General features: G+C 35.5%; 1 protein-coding gene and 1 pseudogene across 6 annotated transcripts in view; both read right to left on the bottom strand.

Moving 5' to 3' along the window:
- Nucleotides 1-11,177: 11,177 nt before the first annotated feature.
- COL11A1 (collagen type XI alpha 1 chain) overlaps nt 11,178-23,955 on the bottom strand; it is a 201,881-nt gene continuing 189,103 nt past the window's right edge. For all 6 annotated transcript variants that reach the window (XM_032422477.1, XM_032422458.1, XM_032422466.1 and 3 more), the window contains 9 exons: nt 23,281-23,388; nt 22,716-22,769; nt 22,574-22,609; nt 22,426-22,479; nt 20,714-20,963; nt 17,151-17,263; nt 15,659-15,727; nt 13,064-13,297; nt 11,178-11,849 (listed from right to left, as the gene is read on the bottom strand). In XM_032422477.1, the coding sequence (XP_032278368.1) occupies nt 11,703-11,849; nt 13,064-13,297; nt 15,659-15,727; nt 17,151-17,263; nt 20,714-20,963; nt 22,426-22,479; nt 22,574-22,609; nt 22,716-22,769; nt 23,281-23,388 (1,065 nt within the window). In that variant the 3' untranslated portion in view covers nt 11,178-11,702. The remainder of the gene's footprint in view (nt 11,850-13,063; nt 13,298-15,658; nt 15,728-17,150; nt 17,264-20,713; nt 20,964-22,425; nt 22,480-22,573; nt 22,610-22,715; nt 22,770-23,280; nt 23,389-23,955) is intronic.
- LOC116627330 lies at nt 14,338-14,489 on the bottom strand (annotated as a pseudogene).

The following is a 23,955-nucleotide window of genomic DNA, read 5'->3' as shown; positions in this document are numbered from 1 at the left end:
CCCCCCCCCCCCCCCCCCCCCCCCCCCCCCCCCCCGTCCCCCCCGGCTCAAAGAATCACTGCCCTGCGGACTGGGGGCAGTAGAGCAGGGCTCCTCCCAAGGACAGGACACAGGATAACTGCCCAGATAGCTCTGTCCTGGGGATGAGTCTGTCCATATTGAGTAGTTTATGACGCCGCAAGCTGGTACACAGCTCTGCAGCCTCCTCTGCGCAGCTGTCACGGAGCCGGCAGACATCAATACTATTGTTCTCTTAGGCACCAGGATTTTATTTTCCTCAATACTTTATGTACTTCATTGAACACTATTGAATTTTCTTCTGCCTGAGTTAGGCTCTGAGACGAAATCATCAGCAGGTGCTTTCAATCGTTCTCTTGATGATTGCTTGTTCCTATTTTTGGTATCGTTTTATCTCTGAAGTACTGGGTTGGATTTTCAATTTGGGTGGTCAGACCCGTGTTTCTCCTCACTGCAGAAGTTCCAGCAAGTCTCTGAGGCATGTCTTACTATTTTAGTCCGCGTTTCTAGTGGGTGGGTCCAGGCTGGGCAGCAGCCTGCGTGAGGTGTGGCCGTCTCGCAGAAAGTTGCAGAACCACACGGAAGAACTGGATGGTGTGGGAAAAGGAGAAAGAAACAGAAATCAGTTTAACCATACTCCAAAAGAAAAAGAATAATGCTCAGGTGTTTTGGTCTTCCAAGATTTTTCTTTTTTGCCCAGATTCATGATATAATTTCCTTTAGTTAACACACTTTCTCTCTGTCACTGTCATTGAGATGGGCAATTTCTATACATTCTTCAGGGCTCATTTACTCACAGATGCTTTCCTGGGTTCCTAATCAGGGTTAGAACCCCTGCCACAGATGACCTCTCCTCCCTACATTTTGCCTGTCACAAAACTAATTACCATTATTATTATTATCATTATTATCAATATTTAATTTTGATAATATATGGCATCCTTTAAGGTCTCAAAGGCGAGAGGTTATGTCAGTCTCATTCCCTGTATCCCCATGAGAAGAAAGAAGTAGTGTATGTCTCAGCCGAATCTATTCCACGTTCATATAACCTTATTCATATTCAATTTTTAATTTCATACAGCTTAAAAACATTCAGGTTCTGTTATTATTTTATAGTTGCACAGAGTAAAACAGCCCACTTTACTTTCCCAGTGCATACTTGTTGGTCATCATTACTCTTTCCATGTATATGTGTTTCTTCTCATCTCTAAAATATAAGAGAATATAGAGAATTTAGTTTAACAATCAAAAGTTTAATATTAGATGATGCACTCTGAAAACAAAATCCCTTGCTTTGTGTATTGTGAATATGTGATTCAGAAATGTTAAGGTCCTAGGAATTCAGTCAAAGTGTCTCTTGTCGAAGAACATAGAACTAATAGTTTATACTTATGAGCCTTTCATCAGATTAATCAGACAGGCTATTTATTTAATACCTCATTTTAGTTTACTAAGCCTGTTTTAACAAAGTACCACCAAATAAGTAGTATAAATAACAGAAGAGAAGTCCAAAATCCAGGTGGGGTGGTTCCTTCTGATAGCTGTGAGGGAAGGATCTGTTTCAGGCCTCCCGCCTTGGCTTGTAGATACAGGGCTGTCTTCTCCTCTGTGTCTCTTTCACATTGTTTTTCCTCTGTATTTGTCATCTCTGTGTCCAGGTTTCTCCTTTTTATAAGGGCAACAGTGATATTAGATTAAGGCCCACCCTAATAGCTTCATTTCACAACTTGATTACCTCTGTAAAGACCTTATCTCCAAATAAGATCACATTCTAACGAATTGGGAGTCAGAAGTCCAAGGTATGAATTTTTGGAGGACACGATTCAACCCATAACATACCTATTATATGATTAGAACTAATTTTTAGACTCTAAGGAATATGCATTTCATACTCCTGTGGGGTAGACCAAACCAACACTCATTAAGAAGAAGTGTATGATACAAAGAACTATGTAACCGGGGCTAAAATTGTGTGGAAAGTATGTGTATGTTCTAGGAATTCAAAAATAAAAAATAAATAAAAATAGCAATGTGCACTGGAGTAATCAGGAAACATCTGAGACTCTGATAACAACAAACAGTAAAAACAAAAAGCTGGACTTTAATAAAATAGAATTTAGAGAAGTATAAGAGATGGAAAATAGCATATAAGGTAGGAGGTAGGGGTGAGAGCACAGAAGTATGAGTGATTAAAAGTGCAAGACATATTCATGTCACAGTGACTAGATGAGCTGGCACAGATGGAGAAAGCATGTTGAAGAAAAATAGAAAAGAAGGTTGTTAGGTGGGAAATGAAGGTTAGGCTACATGGAAACACGTAGTGTATTTGAAATCTTGGGAGCAGAGTTTACAATTGATCAGTTATGAAATAGGAAGTCACTGAAAGTTTTTGAGCAGTAGATTGGCAGTGATTGTGGTAGAATGCAGAAATCTTCACAATCTTGTACTCCTTCCCACATTCATGAACTTTCTTATGTAATTGTGCAGGTCCTCCCATTAGGAGGTAAAGACTATTTTCTCTTCGCAATGAATATGCTGGTCTGTGATTTACTTTCACTAATGGAATGTGGCCCAACTGATACCAAAGAAGTTTTGACCCTGGCCTCAAATTAATGGTTGTGTTTTCTTTCTCTCTCTCTCTGTCTCTCTCTGTCCCTCTGTCTCTATCTCTCCCTTGTGATCACCTGTGAAGAAGCCTAGTAGAGTCTGCTAGAGGATAAGATATCATGTGAAGGAAGCCTACCACAGACAAGGTCATTTTTGATCACTAGCCCTCAGAAGACTATTTAGTTGCCTACAGACACATGCATGACCCCAAGCAAGCAAGATCAACCTAGCCAGATCTAGCAGGCCAGAAACTGCTCCCATCTAACGTATAGACTCATGAGCAATAATAAATACTTAATAAGTAGAGATGGGCAATTAGAATAAAGAGTAAAATTTAGGGAACTGATCTAAGAAGGAGCTCAGACTAGGATACTGGTAACAGTTGTATAGGTAAGGGAGTCATGAAAAACATTTTGAGGAGAAAACTGGCCAGGTTTGTGAATAAAAAAACAACGAGAGGGAAGAATTAAGGAATTTTATTTGACTTTCTGCCGAATACTTAGATAAACTTTTGCCATTTCCTTTAAACATAGTTCTAAAGTGATTTTCTGTGGCTCAAATGAGAACTTTCCTTAAGCTATTTCTTTCAACAGTTTGTCAAGATAAACCTAGTCATTTTGGGGTTCTAAAAATGGTAAACGCTATCAAATATATGGCCACTGTTAAACATTTCACAAAAATAAAGTCTTTGGTGGGGATGATGGGTTTAAAATATAAACACCAAAGATATCCTGCTTCTTGAGAGAGAAGCTTGACTTTTTGTTATGGCAAAAGCTAAGAGGTTGCATAAGAAACCTTAGGTCTTTCAGTTTGTAAGATTTCCACATGCTCCAGTCCCAGAGCATGTACAAAGATAAAGACAGATGAAACAGTTCTGCTGTCCAGCTGCCAAACTCATAGTGCTTCTTTATACCCGTCTTCTAATCTAATCTGCATCTTCATTTCAAAGGATGTGCCATCCTAGGAGGGAGGGATCTTTCAAGACAAGCATGGGAAGCACACCCCCATAGATAACAACAATGAAGACATGACTTATTCTTTGTTCTGACAAGAAGTGAAGATAAAATTTTGAATATTTGATAGCTTAATGGTCATGAATATATTTGTCGAGGACAGAAGAATGGCAATCTTGGGTTATTTAAAAACATCTCTCATCAGACGATTAGTTAATTTTATTTTACATAGGTCTATGTTAATGTGTATAATGTAAACTTTCCTTCACCAAATTTCCTTAGAAAATGTTAATTTGCTCATAAAGAACTCTTCTCAGACAAAGCATTCATTAAAAGAGAAGACATTAGGGGTGCCTGGGTGGTTCAGTCGGTTAACGTCTGCAAAAGCTCAGCTCATGATCCCAGGGTCCTGGGATGGAGCCCAGCCCTGCGTTGGAACCCTGCTCAGTGGGGAGTCTGCTTCTCCCTCTCGTCCCTCTGTGCCACCACCCTGCCGCCCCCCTCCACCGCTCATGCTCTCTCTCAAATAAATAAATACAAATCTTAAAAAAAATATATAAGAGAAAACATTACACTTAGGTAAAAATTAGTGAGTGAAGAAGAACAGATAAAGAAGAAATGATGTCTTCTTTGTTTCCCTTTGATTCTTCAGTTCCTGGGATTCTTTGAAGGTCTACATCTGTATATCAGCTTCACTTTTGTTTAACAGACGTGTTGCTTAATGGTGGCCAACAACGTGGAGATATCAGGAAGCCTAGTGTTTCAGATGACGATGCATATGACAGATACAGATTTGCATCACTGTGAAGGATTCTTGCTGAGAAGCCTTACATCCTTAGTAACAGATGCCAGGGTACATATTAACCTAGCACCGAGCCTGCCTCCACATGCTCTATTTGAATGAAGTCACTAGAATTAGCCTGAAGATCTTCTGTTTTTAATTTTGGTGTCTATGATTCATCTTTCCTTTTTGTTACAAATGAGAATTTCATGTGAAAAGAACTAATTGCCATGCCTTTTGCTGATGACAGGACCAGGGTATCTGTGCAACTTGTTCCCAATATGTGATGGTTAAAAGAAGAAACACAGAAAGAGCAGAAGCTCCATTTACCTCCAATGTAGGAAAAACCATCTATCAAAGTTGATGCTTTCTAGGCTCTTCGATTTTTTTTTTTTATTTAGAAATGGGGGCGCCTGGGTGGCTCAGTCGATGAAGGGTCTGCCTTCACCTCAGGTCCTGGGATCGAGGTCCAGGGTTCAGGGTCCTGGGATCAAGCCCCATATCGGGCTTCCTGCTCCGATATGGGGAGTCTCCTTGTTCCTCTCCCTCTGATCCTCCCTCCACTCATGCTCTCTCTCTCTTTCTCAAATAAATAAATAAAATCTTAAAAAAAAAAGTTCCATTTTAAAGGTCAGGCAACAGAGGACATATAGATATGATTTCTTCATTTGTCTATTTACATGTTTAAATATATATTGTGTGCCTACAATGCCATGATCTTTTTACAGCTAGATAATATTTTTCATATAAATTATATATAATTATTTCCATATATTTGCTTATTCTTTACGTCCCAATTTTTACTTATGAAAATTTCAACATCAGAAGACACAACTATATAATAAGTTTTAGCAGTTGATTTCTCTGTAAATGTATGTTTTCTGTGGTTGATAATGTACATGAACTTTTATTTATGTAGGAGACAGGTGCTGCCCGTAGTGATGTAACCATGTATTGTTTAAGCAATAACAAGTTGTTTTCATATATATTCTGCAATACTATATGAGATACGATAGGAGATAGAAAGCCAATTGACAGCGCTGTGTCAGATGTCATTTGTTTCCCTGGGACCCATTAGCTCTTCAGATTTTAGTAAATATAACTTTTCTCTGATTTTATGACTTATGTTCTTAAAGGCTAGGCAAGTATAGCTTATTTTAAGATGTATCCAGTAAATGGCTCTAGAATATTTTTAAATGATAAAATATAGTAATTTCTTCTTTCCGATTATTTTATACTGGTCCTTCCTTTTAAGTCATGCAGGTGTTATTACTGTAATCCAAATCCTTATTATTGCTCACTTAAATTTCATCAACAGCCTTATGGCACTGGGTCCCTATCATCCGACCCAACTTATAGATCCATCCAGCATAAGATGCCCACTAGGCAGTTCTGAGAAACTGCCAAAATAGTCATTCTCAACATTACTTTCATTATGACTTTGCCTTACTCAACAACCAGCATTCCTTCTTTATTACCTACTGCATAATATCCAGACTCTTTTGTATGATTTTCAAGCCATTATAACCCAACCCAAAATATAGGACTTGACGTTACACCACACCATTGGGGCTGTATCAGACTCCTTGTTCTCTTCATGTTCCACACTCACATATGCTTCTGGAATTCTCTCCTGGGTTTCCTCCATAAAGTGGTCTTCCTTTTCTCCCTCAGACACACACATCCAGACTCTACAGACATTTTGTGGACCTACCATCTTTCTCATGAAGCACACTTACAAACCAACATTTATTGTTCCTTCAAGTTCTCCAAACATCTCTTTATAGTCAGAACCTTGATAATAAACTGTTCTTTTAGATGTGATGGTTTTCTTTCTCTTATTAAACTATAAATAAGGATATAGTGCAGACACTTTATGACATTATTCTTTTGTAAAGTTGATATATATATATATCTTTGATAAAGACCTGTCTTCATCATGATGCTAAATTATATACTTGGTCATCGATTAATTGATAATTAAATGACTCAAGATTTCTGGTATCAGTATTTCATGGTTCAAAACCACTTGACTCTATCTTTAGAAAATATTTACTTACAAATTCTACCCCTCTACCCTTACTTGGCTACCTCCCTCCTACCCTGTCATGTTCCCCCTTCCCTCTCCCACTCTATTCCTGGGTTGGGCGTTGAAGGGCCAAAGTGGGGGTGGTAGGGTCTGGAAGTTTGGGGAGTGGAGACCCCTGCACAGAGAAAAAAAATCTGGTAAGATTTTCAACTCTTTCACCAAAAATCTAAAATAAAATATTAACTTACCTAGTCATATCTATTTTCTACTTTTAGTTAAATAGTTAATACCTTTAGGGTTTATTGTTGTTATCACTGGTTTTCTTTTTCCACTCTTATTTTTCTCAGTAGTGAGGTAAAAATCTATACAGCTATGTGGAAATAACTAGGTAATAATTTATCTAGTATGCAAACTTTGTTTCTATATAGCTAATAAATTTTACTTACATAAAAATACAATTCAGGGTATTTAAACTACATTTTACTTTATAGAATATTAGCTATGATTATTTTTACTCAGTAATTTCATTTTCCTGAAATAGATAAGATGCCAAAACTCGTGTCATTAAAGAATTGGTTACACAGACCTTTCCACCATGTTGGTCTGAGGGACCTGCAAATCCATCTCTTTCTTAGAGGACGTGTTCGTTTCATTTAATTTAGTCTGGTCATCTCACATAGGGTGGGCACAGAAACGTATGTTGCTTCAGGAGAAAGTGTCTTTTTGCCTTGGACCTACTCATTTCCCTCAGTGAGATGAAAAATAGCAGGCAGACATTTTATTTATACCTGAGACCCTAAAGTGATGGTGAATCAAGCTTGAAGACTCAGCTTACTTCGTGCCCTAGGTTGTCCCTAGAATAAGATCTGCTACTAGGACATACGGTTTGCTCTTCAAAATCTTTCCATTATGGGAAAAAAAGACCTACTTCTTTATTTCTTCATAGACATATATAGGTAATTTAAAAATAGGAATGTATTCCTCAGTGTTTTTTGTGTAACTTCATATACATAGTATTTTAGGTAGAAATACCATCATTAGCTTATTATAAAATAAGTCTTAGTTGTTGCATAAAACATTTCTGATGTTATTGCAATTTACTTTTTTTAAAAGGTTTTATTTATTCATTTGAGAGAGAGAGCATGAGCAGGGTGGGAGAGGCAGAGGGAGAGGGAGAAGTAGACTCCCTGCTCAGCTGGAAGCCCAACGCGGGGCTGCATCTCAGCACCCCGGGATCATGACCTGAGCCGAAGGCAGATGCTTCACCGACTGACCTACCCAGGTGCCCCTCAATTTATATTTTTAGAAAGAAAGCATTAACAGTGGTTCTGTAACTCTTTTCTACCTCTGCTTTGATCCTGACCAATCTCCTTATAAATATTGACTATGGATTTACTAGCTAGAAGGTACATGGGGATCCTGCAAGTGTTGCTATGTATTGATTCTGAGCATGGAATGCTTCTAGCAGGATACACTTCTGCAAGATTTTCAATTGTAAATAATCCTGTCATCTCTGGATCTCTGAGGGGCAGCTGCATGAAGAATTATTAGTTATATGACCATTCCATCCATAGAGGCCTAGCAATGGGTAAAATTTGAGAGACTCTAAAGCCTATTCAACTCATCCTTCAGGAGAGCAAAACACATGCTGGGAAAAGAGGATTTGAGAAGCTGTGTCTGATGGGTGTGCCGTTCCTGGGTATTTACATGGCTTATGCAGCTCCTCCTGTTTTGTATCGTTTCTGACCCATTTGTAAAGCTTGGATTTTATGGGATCCTATTTGCTACTTTGGACTTCTGTGATCATGCAATTTGTATAATGTTTTACATTTTTAAAATTAAATCTAATTAGCGTTCTGTGATGTAAATAGCACACGTGTTCTTAGCTATGATTTAGAAAGGAACTTATGCTAGGGTGATTATAGTAGCAGTGGGAAATCCAGAGCAGTAGCAACTATTTATTTAGCTCTTGGTGTGTATCAGTGTGCTAAGCCCTTCATTAATTCACTTATGTCACAATTACTCAGCATAGAGGACTAAGCTTCAGGATCGTTGTCTTTCATGGACACCATCTAAGCCCTTGAGAGGTCTGCTAGAAATACGTTCTCATAGTCATATAATTGGTAAAATTTGCCCAAGTAAGATCCTTTCACTATGATCTGTTAAGAATATTATCTTTCCACTCCAACTTCTCTTTGGCATTTTTTTCTTGTGTTGGGTGGCGTGGAAAGAGGCAGCAATGAGGAATTCCAATTAAGGACTCATTTATTCAGGATTTATAGGCTAGGTTTACATGGTGAGGTATAATTATGTGGCTTATAGTTCATATTTATGTAAACTTATTGCCAGTAATCCTAGTGTAGGAACGGCTTTATGGAATAATCCTATCACCCACTGTGTTATAACATAGAAAGTAGGAAGACAGAGTTTGTATCACGGCATGCATCTGTCTTACGGTGCCCAGAGCCTGAAATCTTTGGTAGTGGAAAGAAAACAAGGTATAAAATGTACAGAAATCAGAAGCTAGCCTGTGAAAAATTCTCACAAATTTATAGTACATATATGAAATAAATGTATAGAGCTTTTCCTAAATTTAAAATAACCCAAAATTTTAAAAATACTTACCAATAACAAGAAGTGAAATTAAAAGAAACAGCTCTAAGCGATTATGTTTCTTATCAACATAATGTTGATAAGAACATGTTAGAAAAACTTATTCTTTCTACTAGAAATTAAATTATAAAATTCTCATATGAAGAGGCACTCAGAGATTGAAGCCAAAAATAAACAAACACATAGAATAAAAGTATTACAAACGTACTTCAGAGAATTAATGAAAACATTGATTTTTTTCCCGATTGTCTGATACTTTTGATATGGGTCCGTTTTTTATAATTAATAATTTGTTGTAAGACCTTCATTCATTTAAAATTATAAATTCTGTAATTTTTTTGTATTTGTAATTTTGTATTTTTTTTTTTTAAGAGTAAAGCCAAATTTTGTGTGCATCAGGCCCAGGATCCACCCATGCCAGGATCCATCCAGGATCAACATTATTCTCCAGAGTTTATACATGCTTGGGCCAAGACTGGAATGTCATATAATATGCTTTTTCTTTTCCACTGAGCTTCTTTTTGTTCAGATTAAATCAGGTATAAGGGAGAGAAAAGAATCCAAAGCAATAAAGAAGACCATCTCCATATGTGCAAGGAATAAAAAAGGATAGGCAGTTCAGTTATTTATTCATTAATTCTATTGAGTGCCAAATTTGAGACTGTTTTGTTTAAATGGGCAAATAATACAGCTTCCCCAGGGCAGGGCAATATGCAAAATATTCTCTCTTATTGCTATATATTCATTAAATTGGCTGATGTATGGAATTTCTCTTGATAAAAAATATTACTTTATGTATAATTTAGAGGCTATGTAAAAGTTCTGGAAATATTTCTAGTGCTGAAATTGTGAACATATGTTTGAGACTTTGCAAAATGTTTAATTATGAAAAATATCTTTCTGAAATTTTAAGTATAGCCTACCTTAATTTTGTAAATAGAGTATTACCATGTGGTGTTTTTATTTTAGACATGTGGAGAATTTAAACAACTTATCTCTGAAGGAAAATATTCTTTTTCCAAAAGTATAAACGATTCTAATCTGGATGGTCAAGAAACAGAATCAAAAGCCTTTTCTGCAACAGAGAGTAATTTGGAACCTATTTAAGAAAGAGAATGACCAATCCAGGTAGACAAGACTTGAGTTTATTTATACGATTCATATCGCCCTTCTTGAAAGGACATTTACAAACTTGATTTCAAAAATAAAAGAACTTCTGAATGACAAGTGTTCACGTTTTAATTCCAGTATTACAGGTATGGTCTTTTGTGATAAATTATCAGTTGAAAATGTTCCAGTGAAATCTGGTATCAATTAATTTAACACTTCATATAAGAAATAAAACATTTATTTTCAAGTCTTACATATATTACTTAAAATAGATACAAAGTTCAATTTGTAACTTTAAAATTTTACTGCTATAGCAAGCTACCTGGAAGAAAATACCTTAGTGGAAAAAAAAATGTTTTGATTGCTTTAATAAGTATGACTTTTAAAACAAGCACTGTTAGTAACAATCCACCCATATGCTGTTTAAGAATTAGGCAAGTCAAATAATGTATGATATTATTTTGAAAGAAAAGAAATAGTATTTTTTGGGCAGGTGCAGGTAAAATAATATTTGAAGATTATTATAATAAGCAACTTGGAATCAAATTCAAGAAGTTGGTCGATTAAAAATTATAACATTGAACAAATTCATAAATAATTGCTTAGTTCCCATCTTTTAATATTAATCTGCATGACTGAAGCACACTGAAAACAATGAGATGAGATAAGGTAGTAAAAAAATTGTACATCTGATTGTTTGCTTGATGGAGACATCCGTTTGTTAAATAGATTCTCATACACATTTTCCTGTCCAAAAATATAAACTTGCTTATTTTCCATATATACAAGGATCCTGGGAAATCCTGGACTCTGAAAAGAAAAAGGCTGAGGTATAGCATTGAATAAAGCATCAAAATGCATGATATTTTTGGCTGAAATTCAGCAAAGTTACTGTCAGTAGAGGAGAGTTGATCCAAGTGTGCTTCCGAGAGTCTTTTAGGTTTTTGCCCCTCTGAGAAATTTGTTGGCGACATCAAATAATTGAACTCTTCAACATCAATATATACAAAGGCATTTTATTATTAATCAAAGAAAGGGAATTAGAGTCATCAGAAATTCAACTTTATTTTTTCATAATACATATATTTATTGCCATCATAGTTCTGTAATTGTCATAAAATTAGAGTCAGATGGAATTTAGAGACACGTGCAAGTTTTGGAAATGGACACATAGATAACAGTATAGAACTGTACATAAAATAATTACAATTTATTAAACACACTGTTTTAGCACATCCTTGATGGATGGGAATGAGCACCATATCTTTTATGAATATATATTGTTCTCTCTTCTTTTTTCTACAGCACCAAAGAAATCCAAATAGGAAAAGGAGAGATGAAAATTGGGAATCAAGAATAAGGCCTGTTTCCATCTCAGCCACACTATCTTGTATTTTTATGATTTTCGAAGCTTTTGTCATGTAAAGATTCTGCCCCTGCAAGGGCATCGGTATTTCTAATCAGTACATATATATGTAGCAAGTTGTTTTCTATATACCATCCTTATTCAAAAACTTGCATGTGGCATAAAATGGGTTGGTGGCACCAAGGTATTTTTTTCTGTTGATTTCATATATTCTTTGTCCTAATCTTAGCCAAGGAAACAAACAGGACCAACTTCAAATCCAAACTTCTGATTCTGATCACCAAAGTCATTGATCATTACATCAACGATAGGTACTTGATCAATTTTCGGTGTATTGATTTCAATCACAGTTTTTTCATAGCCTTTTCTGGACTGTAAAATTGAACAGAAATACAAAGTTACACAATCATTTCATAGTTTTAACATATATGTTATTTTTTTCTTAAGCTTCTGAGTGGAGGTGAGGAGGTAAGAAAGAAGAGAGTAAGAAACAAATTTGCCATTATCTACGTGCAATTAACTCTTGTCATCACTGATGTCATATGTAGTTTTAAATTTTGAATGCTTAATATTTAGCTGTTATTACCCAACTATAATATTTGGATACATTGCACAGTTGAAGAGAATCTTATTGAATTGATAAATACAGTTTAATATGAAAACTGATGCTAAAATTGGGTTGGGCTCCTTCATAATAATATATTCTTACCATTGTAATCATACTATATAAATATTCACGGTTTCTTAAGATACAGTATAGAAATTATAGTGCACAAGGTCAAAAGTCAAAGCATTTCTGCTGCTATATATTAATTTTGTGAATGATTATCAGTACATAACTATTGGGAAATCCAAACACTTGCTACTTTTAATATGTCTTATTTTCTCTTCTTTGATCTGTGGGTACCCTACTCACTTCTTGAAGGCATGGGCCTATTTCTTTGTAACTGTGAGTTCTTCAGTCATCAGCTACAACAATGACTTTTTTTAGTGTGCTCTCTGGGTCATTTTCTTAAATAGAATTCCCATTTTTGTGAAAAGGATAGTTCCAGAGGATAGAAATAACAAAAAATGATAATAACTGCCTAAACTTGTATAATACAGAACCGACAGACAAGCTCCTTACAAACAAAACACAAGGGTAAGACTTCTCTATGGTATAAATGGTATAATGCTGATTCCTTTATCTGTCATTTTAGAATCATGGATGAAGGAGACAAATGAAATAAAGTTTTTGATTTATTTTTTTCATTTCAAGAATAACTAGCTACAATAGTATTCCAGTATCAGGAATAAGTCCATAGAAATAGCATGTGATCTAAGATTACCTTCCATTACGGCTTTTAGAATATGTGTCTATATGTATGTTTCAGAGTGCGTGTGTGTGTGTGTGTGTGTGTGCATGAGTGTGTGTGTGTGCCTGTGTGTGAATATCAGTGGCTTCTAAGATATTGTATTTTAGTGCCAGTGTTAAGCATCAGATCTTAATAACAGTTTCCACGAGAGCAACCTGGCTTAGGGCCAGACTGAGGTGGTCACCCACTGCCTCTCACCCTGAGAAAGAAGGCAAAAGCCAGGATACTTACTGCGCAGCCATCATACAGTGCTTTGATGTAAGGGTTGTTGTCATAGGACATCTCCTCATCATTTGATCCCAGGAACCGAAGTGCCTTGTCGTAACTTCCTGCTGACACATCGTACCAGGCGGCTGACTGATGACAGGTGTAGGTGAAATTTTGCCGGGCGGAGGCAGTCAGCAGTTTCAGGAATGTCATTTGCACCATATTAATGGAATTTCCTTCAACATCTAAATAGGAAAGCTGGGAATAAAAGAATAAAAAAGACACGTAAAGATTCTTTTACTCTTTCATGTTATAAAAGGATAAAAATCACTGTTGACAGTGAACTGTGATCCCAGAAGCACGTGGATGAATCCATAGGCACATTTTCACTTAGGGAAAGAAAGTGGGCACGGAGGGTCAGAAGACCCAGAGACAGGATTTTATGAAATCGCTATTGTACGCCCACCCGAGTTACTGTAAGCACTACTTATCTTTGAAAAAAATCACTTTATTTCTATGCTTCATTGTCCTACCCATTAAAAATTTCCAAAAAAGTGCTTTTGTTTCCAAGAGATCTTTCATTTTATTTGTGTATCTTTTTAAATTAATGATTTAAATAAATTTAAATTATAGATTATGAAGTATCTTTCATTATGTTTCTGTATCTTTTTAAATAGTGAAACAGGGGCACCTGGGTGGTTCAGTCGTTAAACATCTGCCTTTGGCTCAGGTGATGATCCCAGGATCCTGGGATGGAGCCCCACATAGGATTCCCTGCTAGGCAGGAAGCCTGCTTCTCCCTCTCCCACTCCCCCTGCTTGTATTCCCTCTCGATGTCAAATAAATAAATCAAATCTTTAAAAAAAAAGTAGTGAAGCAATGGGTACTGAGGAATCTTGGTGCAATGCAAAGGTTACCTATTTAATTTTTTTCTTAGAGAGAGTGCACGTGAGTGGGGGGAGGAGCAGAGGGGAGAGGGGAGGGAGGGAGAAATAATCTCCAGCAGACTCCCACCTCTGCTGAGCACAGAGCACAAGGTAGCTAGATCTCTGGACCCTGAGATCTTGACCTGAGCTGAAAGGAAGAGTCCTCATTTAACCGACTGAGCCACCCAGGCACCCCTTAATGTTTTTTTTTAATCTCACCTACTTTAAAAAATTTCATAGTATATCCACTTGGCCCAAAATTTTAAACATGTTCCTGTAGTTTTTATTTTGGGGCCATAGTTTTCTAAGGTGTTTGGTCTTCTATTTACTGCACAGACATGCCTGTTTGTTCATTCTTAGATGATGTACTTACTCACCACTGTGTCACCAAACATAATGCCCCAGGTGACACAAGTGAATATTTGTTGAGTCAGTAAATACTTATTTTGTGAAAAGTTTTCAATTAGCAATAATTGCGCCTTGGATAAACCTCATTGGCTATGATACTGCCACTGTGCAAAGCTAGTAAATACTTATTTTGTATTTAGAGCAGGAAGATAATTGAAAATTACTAAAACTCTTTATTAAATTCATAAATTGTTTTATTGGGTATAATTGTAATACTGGGGTCAGCTGAAACATATAAACCTAGATTTTTTTAAAAACGGAGTAGGAAATTTACCTAGACTATAGATTTAGCTGATGTAGAGGCAGTTATCTATGACTTTCTTCCTTATTGTTGAATTTACTTAATCCTTACTGATTAATAGCTTAGATAGTGAGGAACCTTGTTTGGTTGAAGAAAAAAAGGCCACTTGGGAAATGCACACGAAGGAAAACAAACCAAAACAACAAAAAATAATACCACACACACCGTTCTGTGTATGTATTTTTAACTTCTACACTGGTAAGATGTCCCATGGATATTTAATGTAACTTGAAGACTGCACTGAAGAATTACGTGAACTGGAGAACTTCACTAAAATTGTTCATTAATTTGTGTAGGTTCCCATAGGATGATAACTATAAAACAGCCATCGTTGGAAAATAATAGCTTTTTAAAGAACATTAAAAATTGAATAATTACCTGGATAAGTGAGAAACTTTCATTTAAAATACATTCTTATTAATATTTTAAACACACACGTATTTTTAAACAGCTTTTATAATATAAATTTAGTTTTGGCACCAATCTTAAAATACCTATAACAAATTATTAATAGTGAACTGGTCATTGTATGAAAATATCTAAGTGAACTTGTGCTCTAATCCAAATAAAAGGTCAGGTCAGTCAGTTCACTTTATATCTACATGTAGTAATCAGAAAAAACATTTCACATTCCAAAAGTTTTTACTGAAATAGAGAACAAAAAATAATTTATGTATCCTCTATACCTGACATTTCTAACAATCTATTTTTAAGATGTCTATCAGGTACTTAGTGGAATGCATACTTTATCTGATCACATTATTTTGGTATGTTCAGCATATTTCCATGTATTTTGATACAAAACATTTAGACTTTTCTAAAATACCACAGTGGTCTAAGAGATATAGATGGAGCAAGCCAGAGAACACGTGGAATCCGGGATAGTATAATTTAGACTTTCACAGTCAGGGTCTAGAGATATATAATTTGAGCTTCATTTATGAAGTGTAAGACAAACCATTTCATGTTGAAGTAATAACATACCAGTTTTCCTCTCTTAAATTCACTAAACCAGCTTCCTGGTTTCTCCTTTGGCCATGATGATATTCTTACCTGTTGCAAAGGAACAGGAAAATTAGAAAGTAGGTAAAAGTTAGGAGCAGTATTGTTTACGTACATATCAGTAATTTTCAGTAAGACTAAGATGCCAAAGAAGTTTTAAAACAGTCTATCCTGAACTACAGAAAATGAGATAAAGAGAAAAATTTGAGAGAGATCCTGTGAATTCCCACTTAGCGAAGACTGAGTCATTTTCTTCCTGTTTTCTTTAATTGCTCAAAAAGAAGGGCGGGTCGAGGAGAATAACCTGCCGATGGCGTAATAAGAGCTATAGGGGACACTGGTGGGACTCTTAGGCAAAACTCCTTGCAAAAGAACCCCTCATAATACCAGTTGGAATCAGCCATCAAGGCAAGTACCATCAGTATTCCATAGTGAAGGGAAGCATCCTGAAGGCAGTCAGCCAGTAACTAAGGGTGCCATGCTATGGAAAAGTCATTGGCAGGAAGCAAGCCTAATCATCTGCTGGGAAGAATGTTTAGAATTTTTAATAGATCTGCATTTATCGTTTTGCTTTGTAAACATCAGCAAAATATAAGGGTATCTAAGGCTTCACTGTAGGGAATTTGAGTTATCAGTGTAAGGGGAGGCATTTTCCATGTGCCCTCATTTGTTTGGGGCTACAGGAATTTTATTACGCTTCGCCACTGGCCACGTTTGATGGGAAACAGAAGTTGCTTTGTCTCCTGCCGCTACTGCCCACCCTTTTCTCACAAACTTAACTTCTCTGCTAAAGAGACTAGCCACACCTAAAGGACTTTAGCTGCCTTAAGGACTTTCTGTGCCTCTGTATGCCCACACCATTTACTAAGAAGGATGTGATTTATTAAAAGATTACAAACAAAGGCAACATTTATCACCAGAAACTGGAGAATATAATTATGCTAGTGAGAAATCTTTCCCTCTATTAGTCATTTGTCTTTATAGCTTTAAAGATAGAACTCAAATATATTGATACTGCTGGGTGAAAATCAAGAAATGTTTTTGAAGAGACTAAACATTTAAAAAGCACGCAAAGGCACTGATGCTCTTATTTTATGTAAAAGATTATAAATTGTGTATTTTGAACATATACAGCTGCGAGTTCTATCATGTGGTAATTGGAATGAAGAATACTATACATGCACTAAAATTTGAGAATCAGCTGTGCTGTGTCATGGAAAAGCCATAGAATTTTAGAGCACAAGCAGGTGCATAAAGAATACATCTGTGTAAAAGATAAAGGAGAGAAGTATTTGTTAACTCTGTGCATCACGTTGGTGTCTTATTCATGTTTATGCAAATGAAATGCTCTAATTACCCTGTAAGAAAAGCAGATAAATGAAAATATGACAGTATAATTTTCCTGTTTAGTTCAATATTGCAAAAACATGGCAAGAACTGTCAACAGTCACCACCAAAACAGATTGGTACTTACTCCCTCAGACTTTTTGTCTGGATAAATGCAAGTCTCACCACCAGATGTGAAATTACAGTAAACTTTGAAGGAATCTCCTGAGCATCCTTGGTTAGGATCAATCCAATATTCACCTAGAAGTAGGAAAAAATATGTCATATACAAATACATTTATATAAAAATGGATTGCATTAAATATCAAATTTTATTGGAAAGAGAAATAAAGAAAAATTAATACTGATGGATCTTTTCCTACAAGAATCACTTTTATGCTTTTGGTCATATTGGGGTTTGCGTTTGACTAGTTAAAGAGTGACCCTTTGTCTTGTCTGCGTCAAAGCTTTGCCCATACACTCTGCCCAGAACACTCTGGTTCCTAGCATGTCTGTTACTTTTAGGTTTCAGCTTAAATATTAACATTCAATTTATCCATTGTAATAAGTTGCATGTATATTGGAATCAGATAAACTTAACCCTAAATCTCATATGTATTATTTACTACTTAAATCGTCTGAGTATAATAATCACTATATTTTCCTTGGTTTATTCATCTGTAACAATGGAGGTGATAGTATCTACTTGGCCTCAGGGATCATACTTTTGCATTACTTTATAGCATCAACTTCTTGTAGTAAATGTACTCATATCTTAAAAAGAAGGTCTATTTTATATATTTAAATGTAGTTTGCTATTAATGTCATTATCTAAATGGTGCAGAACAAATTTTGTCATGTGAATGACTGTGACCATTAATTTCGTGCTAGATGAGTAACGATGGTAAGTAGTGGAAATAACAAAATTATTTTAAAATAATTGACAATATGGTTTTTGTTGCTAACAGCTATTGAGAGACAGCATTGATTTATATGTGATGATACTTTGCTTCCCTCCTACCATTTTCTATGCTGCCACTTCATTTTAAATATTAGTTTGAATTATGTGAATCTACTGATTATTAAATTTTAACATTCTGAAATCTCTAACTGCTTAACTTAGTACTGGGACTCTTAAAAATCCAATACGAGGGGTGCCTGGGTGGCTCAGTCGTTAAGCGTCTGCCCTGGGCTCAGGTCATGATCCCAGGGTCCTGGGATTGAGCACCGCATCGGGCTCCCTCTCAGCGGGAAGCCTGCTTCTCCCACTCCCACTTCCCCTGCTTGTGTTCCCTCTCTCGCTGTCTCTCTCTCTCTGTCAAATCAATAAATAAAATCTTAAAAAAAAAAAAAATCCAATACCAAGGGCACCTGGGTGGCTCAGTCAGTTAAGTGTCTGCCTTCAGCTCAGGTCATGATCCCAGGGTCCTGGGGAGCCTGCTTCTCCCTCTCCCTCTGCCTGATGCTCTACCTACTTGTGATCTCTCTCTCTCTCTCTTAAAAATAAATAAAATCTTAAAAAAATCCAATACCAATCTGCTTTATCTTTTACTGCCACTGTATATAAACAGGGAAAGTACTCTAATAGTCAATTAGCTTCTACTGTATGTCAGATCACTTGAAATATTTATTTAACAAAAACATTTACATTTTTTCTGATTGCACCATTTATAGATTCACATCTGGAACCAATTGAAATCCTCAGAAAAAAAATACATAAAATAAAGTTGAAAATCATCCAGGATTTTACCAACCAGGATAACCACTCTTAATGGTATATATTATGGTTTTTAGAAATTCTGTGGTATTTTTTATCTTGATTTATTCAGTTAATATTGTCATTAATTTTCTTCAAATAACATAATAATAACTTAATTACTAAGACACCTTTGTTCAATAAATTCAGTATACTATGGATACCATGTACAATTTATCTCTAATTTATTCATCTCCTATTTTTACTATCAGATCCCTAAATCAAGTCACCACAATTTCTTGCCTAGATTAGTCCAACAGCTCCTTAACCAGCTTCCTTTGATTCTACTTTGCTTTCTTCCAAATCACTTAAGTCATTTTTCACTTTGCTCACTATCGTTCAGCCACAGAGACCTTTCGGTTCCTTGAAGACACCAAGATCTTGTCTTCTTCAAAGCTTTCAAGAGACCCATATCCTCTGCCCAGAATACCCTTTTGATTCTTTGCATGATTGGCTACCTCTTGAAAGGTTTCAGTTTAAATGTCACCTCCTTAAATATTAACGTCCTATTTATCCAAAATTGAATCATCTCTTACTTATATAAATACTCATTTTTTCCACAGTATCTGTCATAATATGTTATTATTAATACTTAACGATTTTTCTGTCTCCATATTTTGAGAATAGTAGCTCAAGGGCACTATTCCTTCTGCGCATCTATGAATCTCTGTCTGAAGAACAGTGCCTGGCACTGCTAAATTAATTAATTAATATTTAATTGCAATTAATTAACACATTGAAGAATTAATAATGCTAGTTATTATATGGAAACCATAGGGAACTGTAGCCCACGGTGAACTTTCCATTTCCAAAATATACAAAAATTTTCCTTGACTGCTCGGGTTCTAATTAATCATATGTTGTTTTAAACTCATTACGTGTTGTAATCCTTCACATTTGAATTTCAATAATGTATGATTATCTTAGCTAGACCGGAAGTCTGAATCATTCTTATAAATCACTGCATCACTACCGAACTAAACATATTTTTTTCAAATACACATATTATAAATTTGAAGACCTTGGATATCAGTCTGTATGGAACCCTTAATAGCTACCTGTGTTTTAGTTTTAACAGGCTATGCTTGATTAAGATAAGACGATTTTATGACATTCTTCCTTTATGGTGGTGGCTGTTTCTGAATCACATTGAACTTTTCTCTCTGTACTGAGTTATTTAGATCTCAGTTATAGCATTCTTACATAATTGACAGAGCAAAATAATATTGTCCCAATGGTAAAAAGAGTGACAAAATATTTCCACATCAAGTGGGAGATTTAAGATCACATAAAGATCTGCCCCTTGTTAGTTTAGTAATTATGTGAGTTTATTAACTAACTCAGGATACTTGAAACTGTTGCCTTCTCAGGATGGATATGTAAACATTTATGTTAAATGGTAGATATATTAAATTATCCTGATTATTATTACAAATAAATTGTTCACAGTTCTGATTATTTGTGGATCAATGACATAAAGTTTTGCCCCAAGATATCCGAATTCTTAAATATTCTGTTCACCAAATCATTGCTAAACTGATAGGTCAAATATGATTCAGTTGTGCTATTACTCATGTTAACTTTACTCATATCAATGTAAAATAAGTTAGGTTATAGGACATAAATAATTATATACTAATGTGCACATGCGTGCACACACAAAACCCTTTCTATGATAGTACAGGGAAAATGCATTTATGTTATCTATAATCATCCAAAAATGATCTTGTCATAATTTAATGAAACCTTATGTAACAGGCAAGGATTCTCCGAAGAGATCTTGAATTGCACAGTGTAAATGACCTTTTCTGTCTACAAGATTGGAATGAATAATCATTTGCTTTAGTTTTATTTAGGTTCTATATTAAACATTTAACTAGAATTAATGAGCTGACAATGCACCATCATAACTGAGAGGTTCAGTACATTTGCTGTGTCATGTATTATTAACGTACCATCTGGGAAGTCAGGATGGCTGAGTTGCAGGTCTTTGCAAGTTCGGGCTGGGTTAGTCTGAGTACCCATTGGAAATTTCATATGTTCGATGTCTTGTTTCAGGGAATTGAGGGAACCAAATATTTCCTCCATTCCATCCGAGTAATCAAGAATATTATCACCTGCATCTGCTTGCATGTTTTCAGCATGTCTTCTTGTTTTTTTGGGTGACAAGATTGGTAAAGGCTGAATGACTTCACCAGGTGGACCCTGTGAAAGAGATAATGTGCATGTAATTGCTTCTGAAGCTAAAATATTCTGCATAATTATTACTGGTTATGTCGTTGTTATAAGAATTTACAGTTGGTTTAGCTTTCCAATGTTTTTCCTAGTTTTCTCTAATTGCTACTATATACACATATACATATTTAAATATCGATGTGTAAACTCTAAGTTCTTTTAAAAAGAATCTAGTAGGGATACCGAGGTAGACACACAAATCAGATGATTTCTGGACCTTTTTCTACATAAGTAATGTAGCACAGATTTGTGTGGACATATGTGCATTACCTTCTTATTTATTAATTAGTCCTCATTTATGTGTCCTATCTCTGCAACTAGATTTTAGTCTCTGAAGATTAAAACACCATTTTAGGGTTCTTATGCTACTTAATGAGTTGTCTATTGTGCTTGATAATAATTTATATTATGAAACACTAAACTTTGAAAAATACACATTAACTTATTTCAAATATAGCTTAAAACTGCATAAATTAAAAAGCTTAAAAAATGCAGCCAGACTTGAATTTGCATATGTGGCAAGAGTAGAACCATACCAAATAGTTAAATCCATGTTGGTATGGATCGTGTCCCACAAAAACTCATATGTAGAAGTCCTAAGCGCCCGTACCTTAGAATAAGACCTCATTTTGAAATGGGGTTGCTGTAGATATAATTAGTTAAGTAAATATAAGGGCATTGGGGTGGATCCTGTTCCAATATGACTGGTATCCTTATAAAAAGAGGAAATTTGGGTGCAAAGACACACATAGACAGAAGATGATAGGAAAAGATAGGAGAAGACAGCCATCTAGGAGCCAAGGAGAGGGCCATGGAACAGACCTTCAGCTCCACAGTTCTCAGAAGGAACCAATGCTCCCCATAGTGTGATCTAGGACTTGTGGCCTCTAGAACTGTTAGATAATACATTTCTATTATTTAAGCCACCTTGTTTGTGGTGCCTGTTAAGGCAGCCCTTGCAAAGCGGATCTAACACTTAGTAGTTATGTGAAGCCTGGAAAATGTCAGCATTAACAAATGTTACAAATCATTATTGCTTTTATGGTGATCATTATATATAGTAGGAAAACAAATGCCAAGTATCTAAACTTTCGTCTTTATTCCTAGTGTGGTCAGACATGTATGTATCTTTGTGGCATACAATCAACTGCTTTCATAAAAACATGACATAAAAAGGTATATAATTTTCTTGAAAAACAAAAACAAGACTATCATAATACATAGTTAATGGATCCTTATATTCAATTAAAAGAAAAATCTTGGCATGGGGACCTGATTATGTAACTAATATAGTGCTATTTCCTAGAAAAATCAGCACTTTGACAGAATGTCTTTTTTTTTTTTTTTCCATTCTTCTTACAAATTCAGAGAAATCACTGGCAGTCTCAGGATGCTAAATGTCAGCATATCAGTCTTGTTATTCTGCACTTACCGGAGGCCCAGGAGGCCCTGGAAGACCACTGTCACCCTTCTGGCCGGCAGGTCCCTGTTTAAAAAAAAAAAGGAACAAGATGAATGGGGAACAAGGCATTTGACTGGACTTCCCTGAAAAATGAAAATCCAAAGGCAAAAGTACTTACAGCAGAGCCTTTGGTACCCTTTGGTCCTTGAGGGCCCTAGAAAAAAGGCAAAGGCAAAAGTGCAGATAAAAATCTGGAGAATTCATGACTCCTTGGTATATTTATAAGTTTATTTTATAAAATTCTTTTGTCTTGCACTTACTGGTAAGCCTGGAGGACCAGGTGGACCTATGGGACCAGCAGGACCTGGAATTCCCTGTAGAGAGAATCATCCAAAATAGAGTTTTCCTCAGCTATTTTATGCCATGTTTTGCAGAACAAAACACACTGCAAACTTTTGATTATGCAAAATATGTAAGAATAACCTAAAACTTTCCATTGTGAATCTAAGAAATAATTTTAACAAGATAATCTGTATTTTTTTTCCCATTTGCTTTAATGTCTGTATCTTTATAGATATAAAGCAGCCTTCAGAATAATGATTTGTATGTTTTGGGGATTCGATAAGTTTTTGTGTAATTAACTATTGAACTGTAATTTTTATGATTTCTAGCTTGTAATATTTTTAATTTATTACTTTAAGGTTAAGTAAATTTCTTTTTGAAAACATCATTGACTTAAAGAGATTAAAGATGGTCTAAATCACCTCCTTGGTCATGTTTAATGGAATGTGCTCAGGTGTGTGTGTGGGGGTGTGTGTGTGTGTGTGTGTGTGTGTGTGTGTATGACTGGAAAGGAGTAGGAGAATAATTTATATCTTTACTCACTCCATCCCCCTTTGCTCCTGGAGATCCTTGAGTTCCAGGGAGTCCTCTGTCACCCTTTTCACCTTGTTCTCCTGGAGGACCAATCAGGCCGATTAAACCAGGATGTCCCTTTAGAAGGCAGAGAAAAGAAATTTAACAATATGTAAATTACAACCATCTATTAAATTATGGTCATAAAATAACTGCACACTAAATTTATGAAACATAAAAGTAAAAAAAAATAGATAAAAACTTTAACCCTTTCTGAAGGATATGTAGTATTAAGAACCTGCTTTTCTCTTACCTAACAGGATCATTTACTGCTTACATTAAGTGAGACTTTTATTGGTGGGAAGGATTATTAGGGAACGAAATGTGTTCTAAAAATACCATCTTCGGTGTTTCATTTACTTAAAATGAATTCCCTCAACTAAGAGACCAATAATGGCCGTATGTAATATTGATGAAATAAACAACTGAAAAGTCATTATTTTAATAAGCATCATATTTTATATGAAATGATTTCTACTCTTCAGAGACTCTGTAGTCTTTAAGAGACATTTGGAGATTTAAAAATAATCCAAAAAACATTAATGGTATTCTAAAAAGGCTTATTTTCTTTAATTATTTGTTGCAACTCAGCATACATTCTGGAAGATCAAATTACTATTTCAAAGGTATTCTAGTTTAAATTTT

The sequence above is a fragment of the Phoca vitulina genome, unplaced genomic scaffold, assembly GCF_004348235.1.
Source record: "Phoca vitulina isolate PV1807 unplaced genomic scaffold, GSC_HSeal_1.0 scaffold2, whole genome shotgun sequence".
Lineage (NCBI taxonomy): Eukaryota > Metazoa > Chordata > Mammalia > Carnivora > Phocidae > Phoca > Phoca vitulina.
Note: the sequence above shows the minus strand (reverse complement) of the source record. Positions and strands in the feature narration are given on the sequence as shown.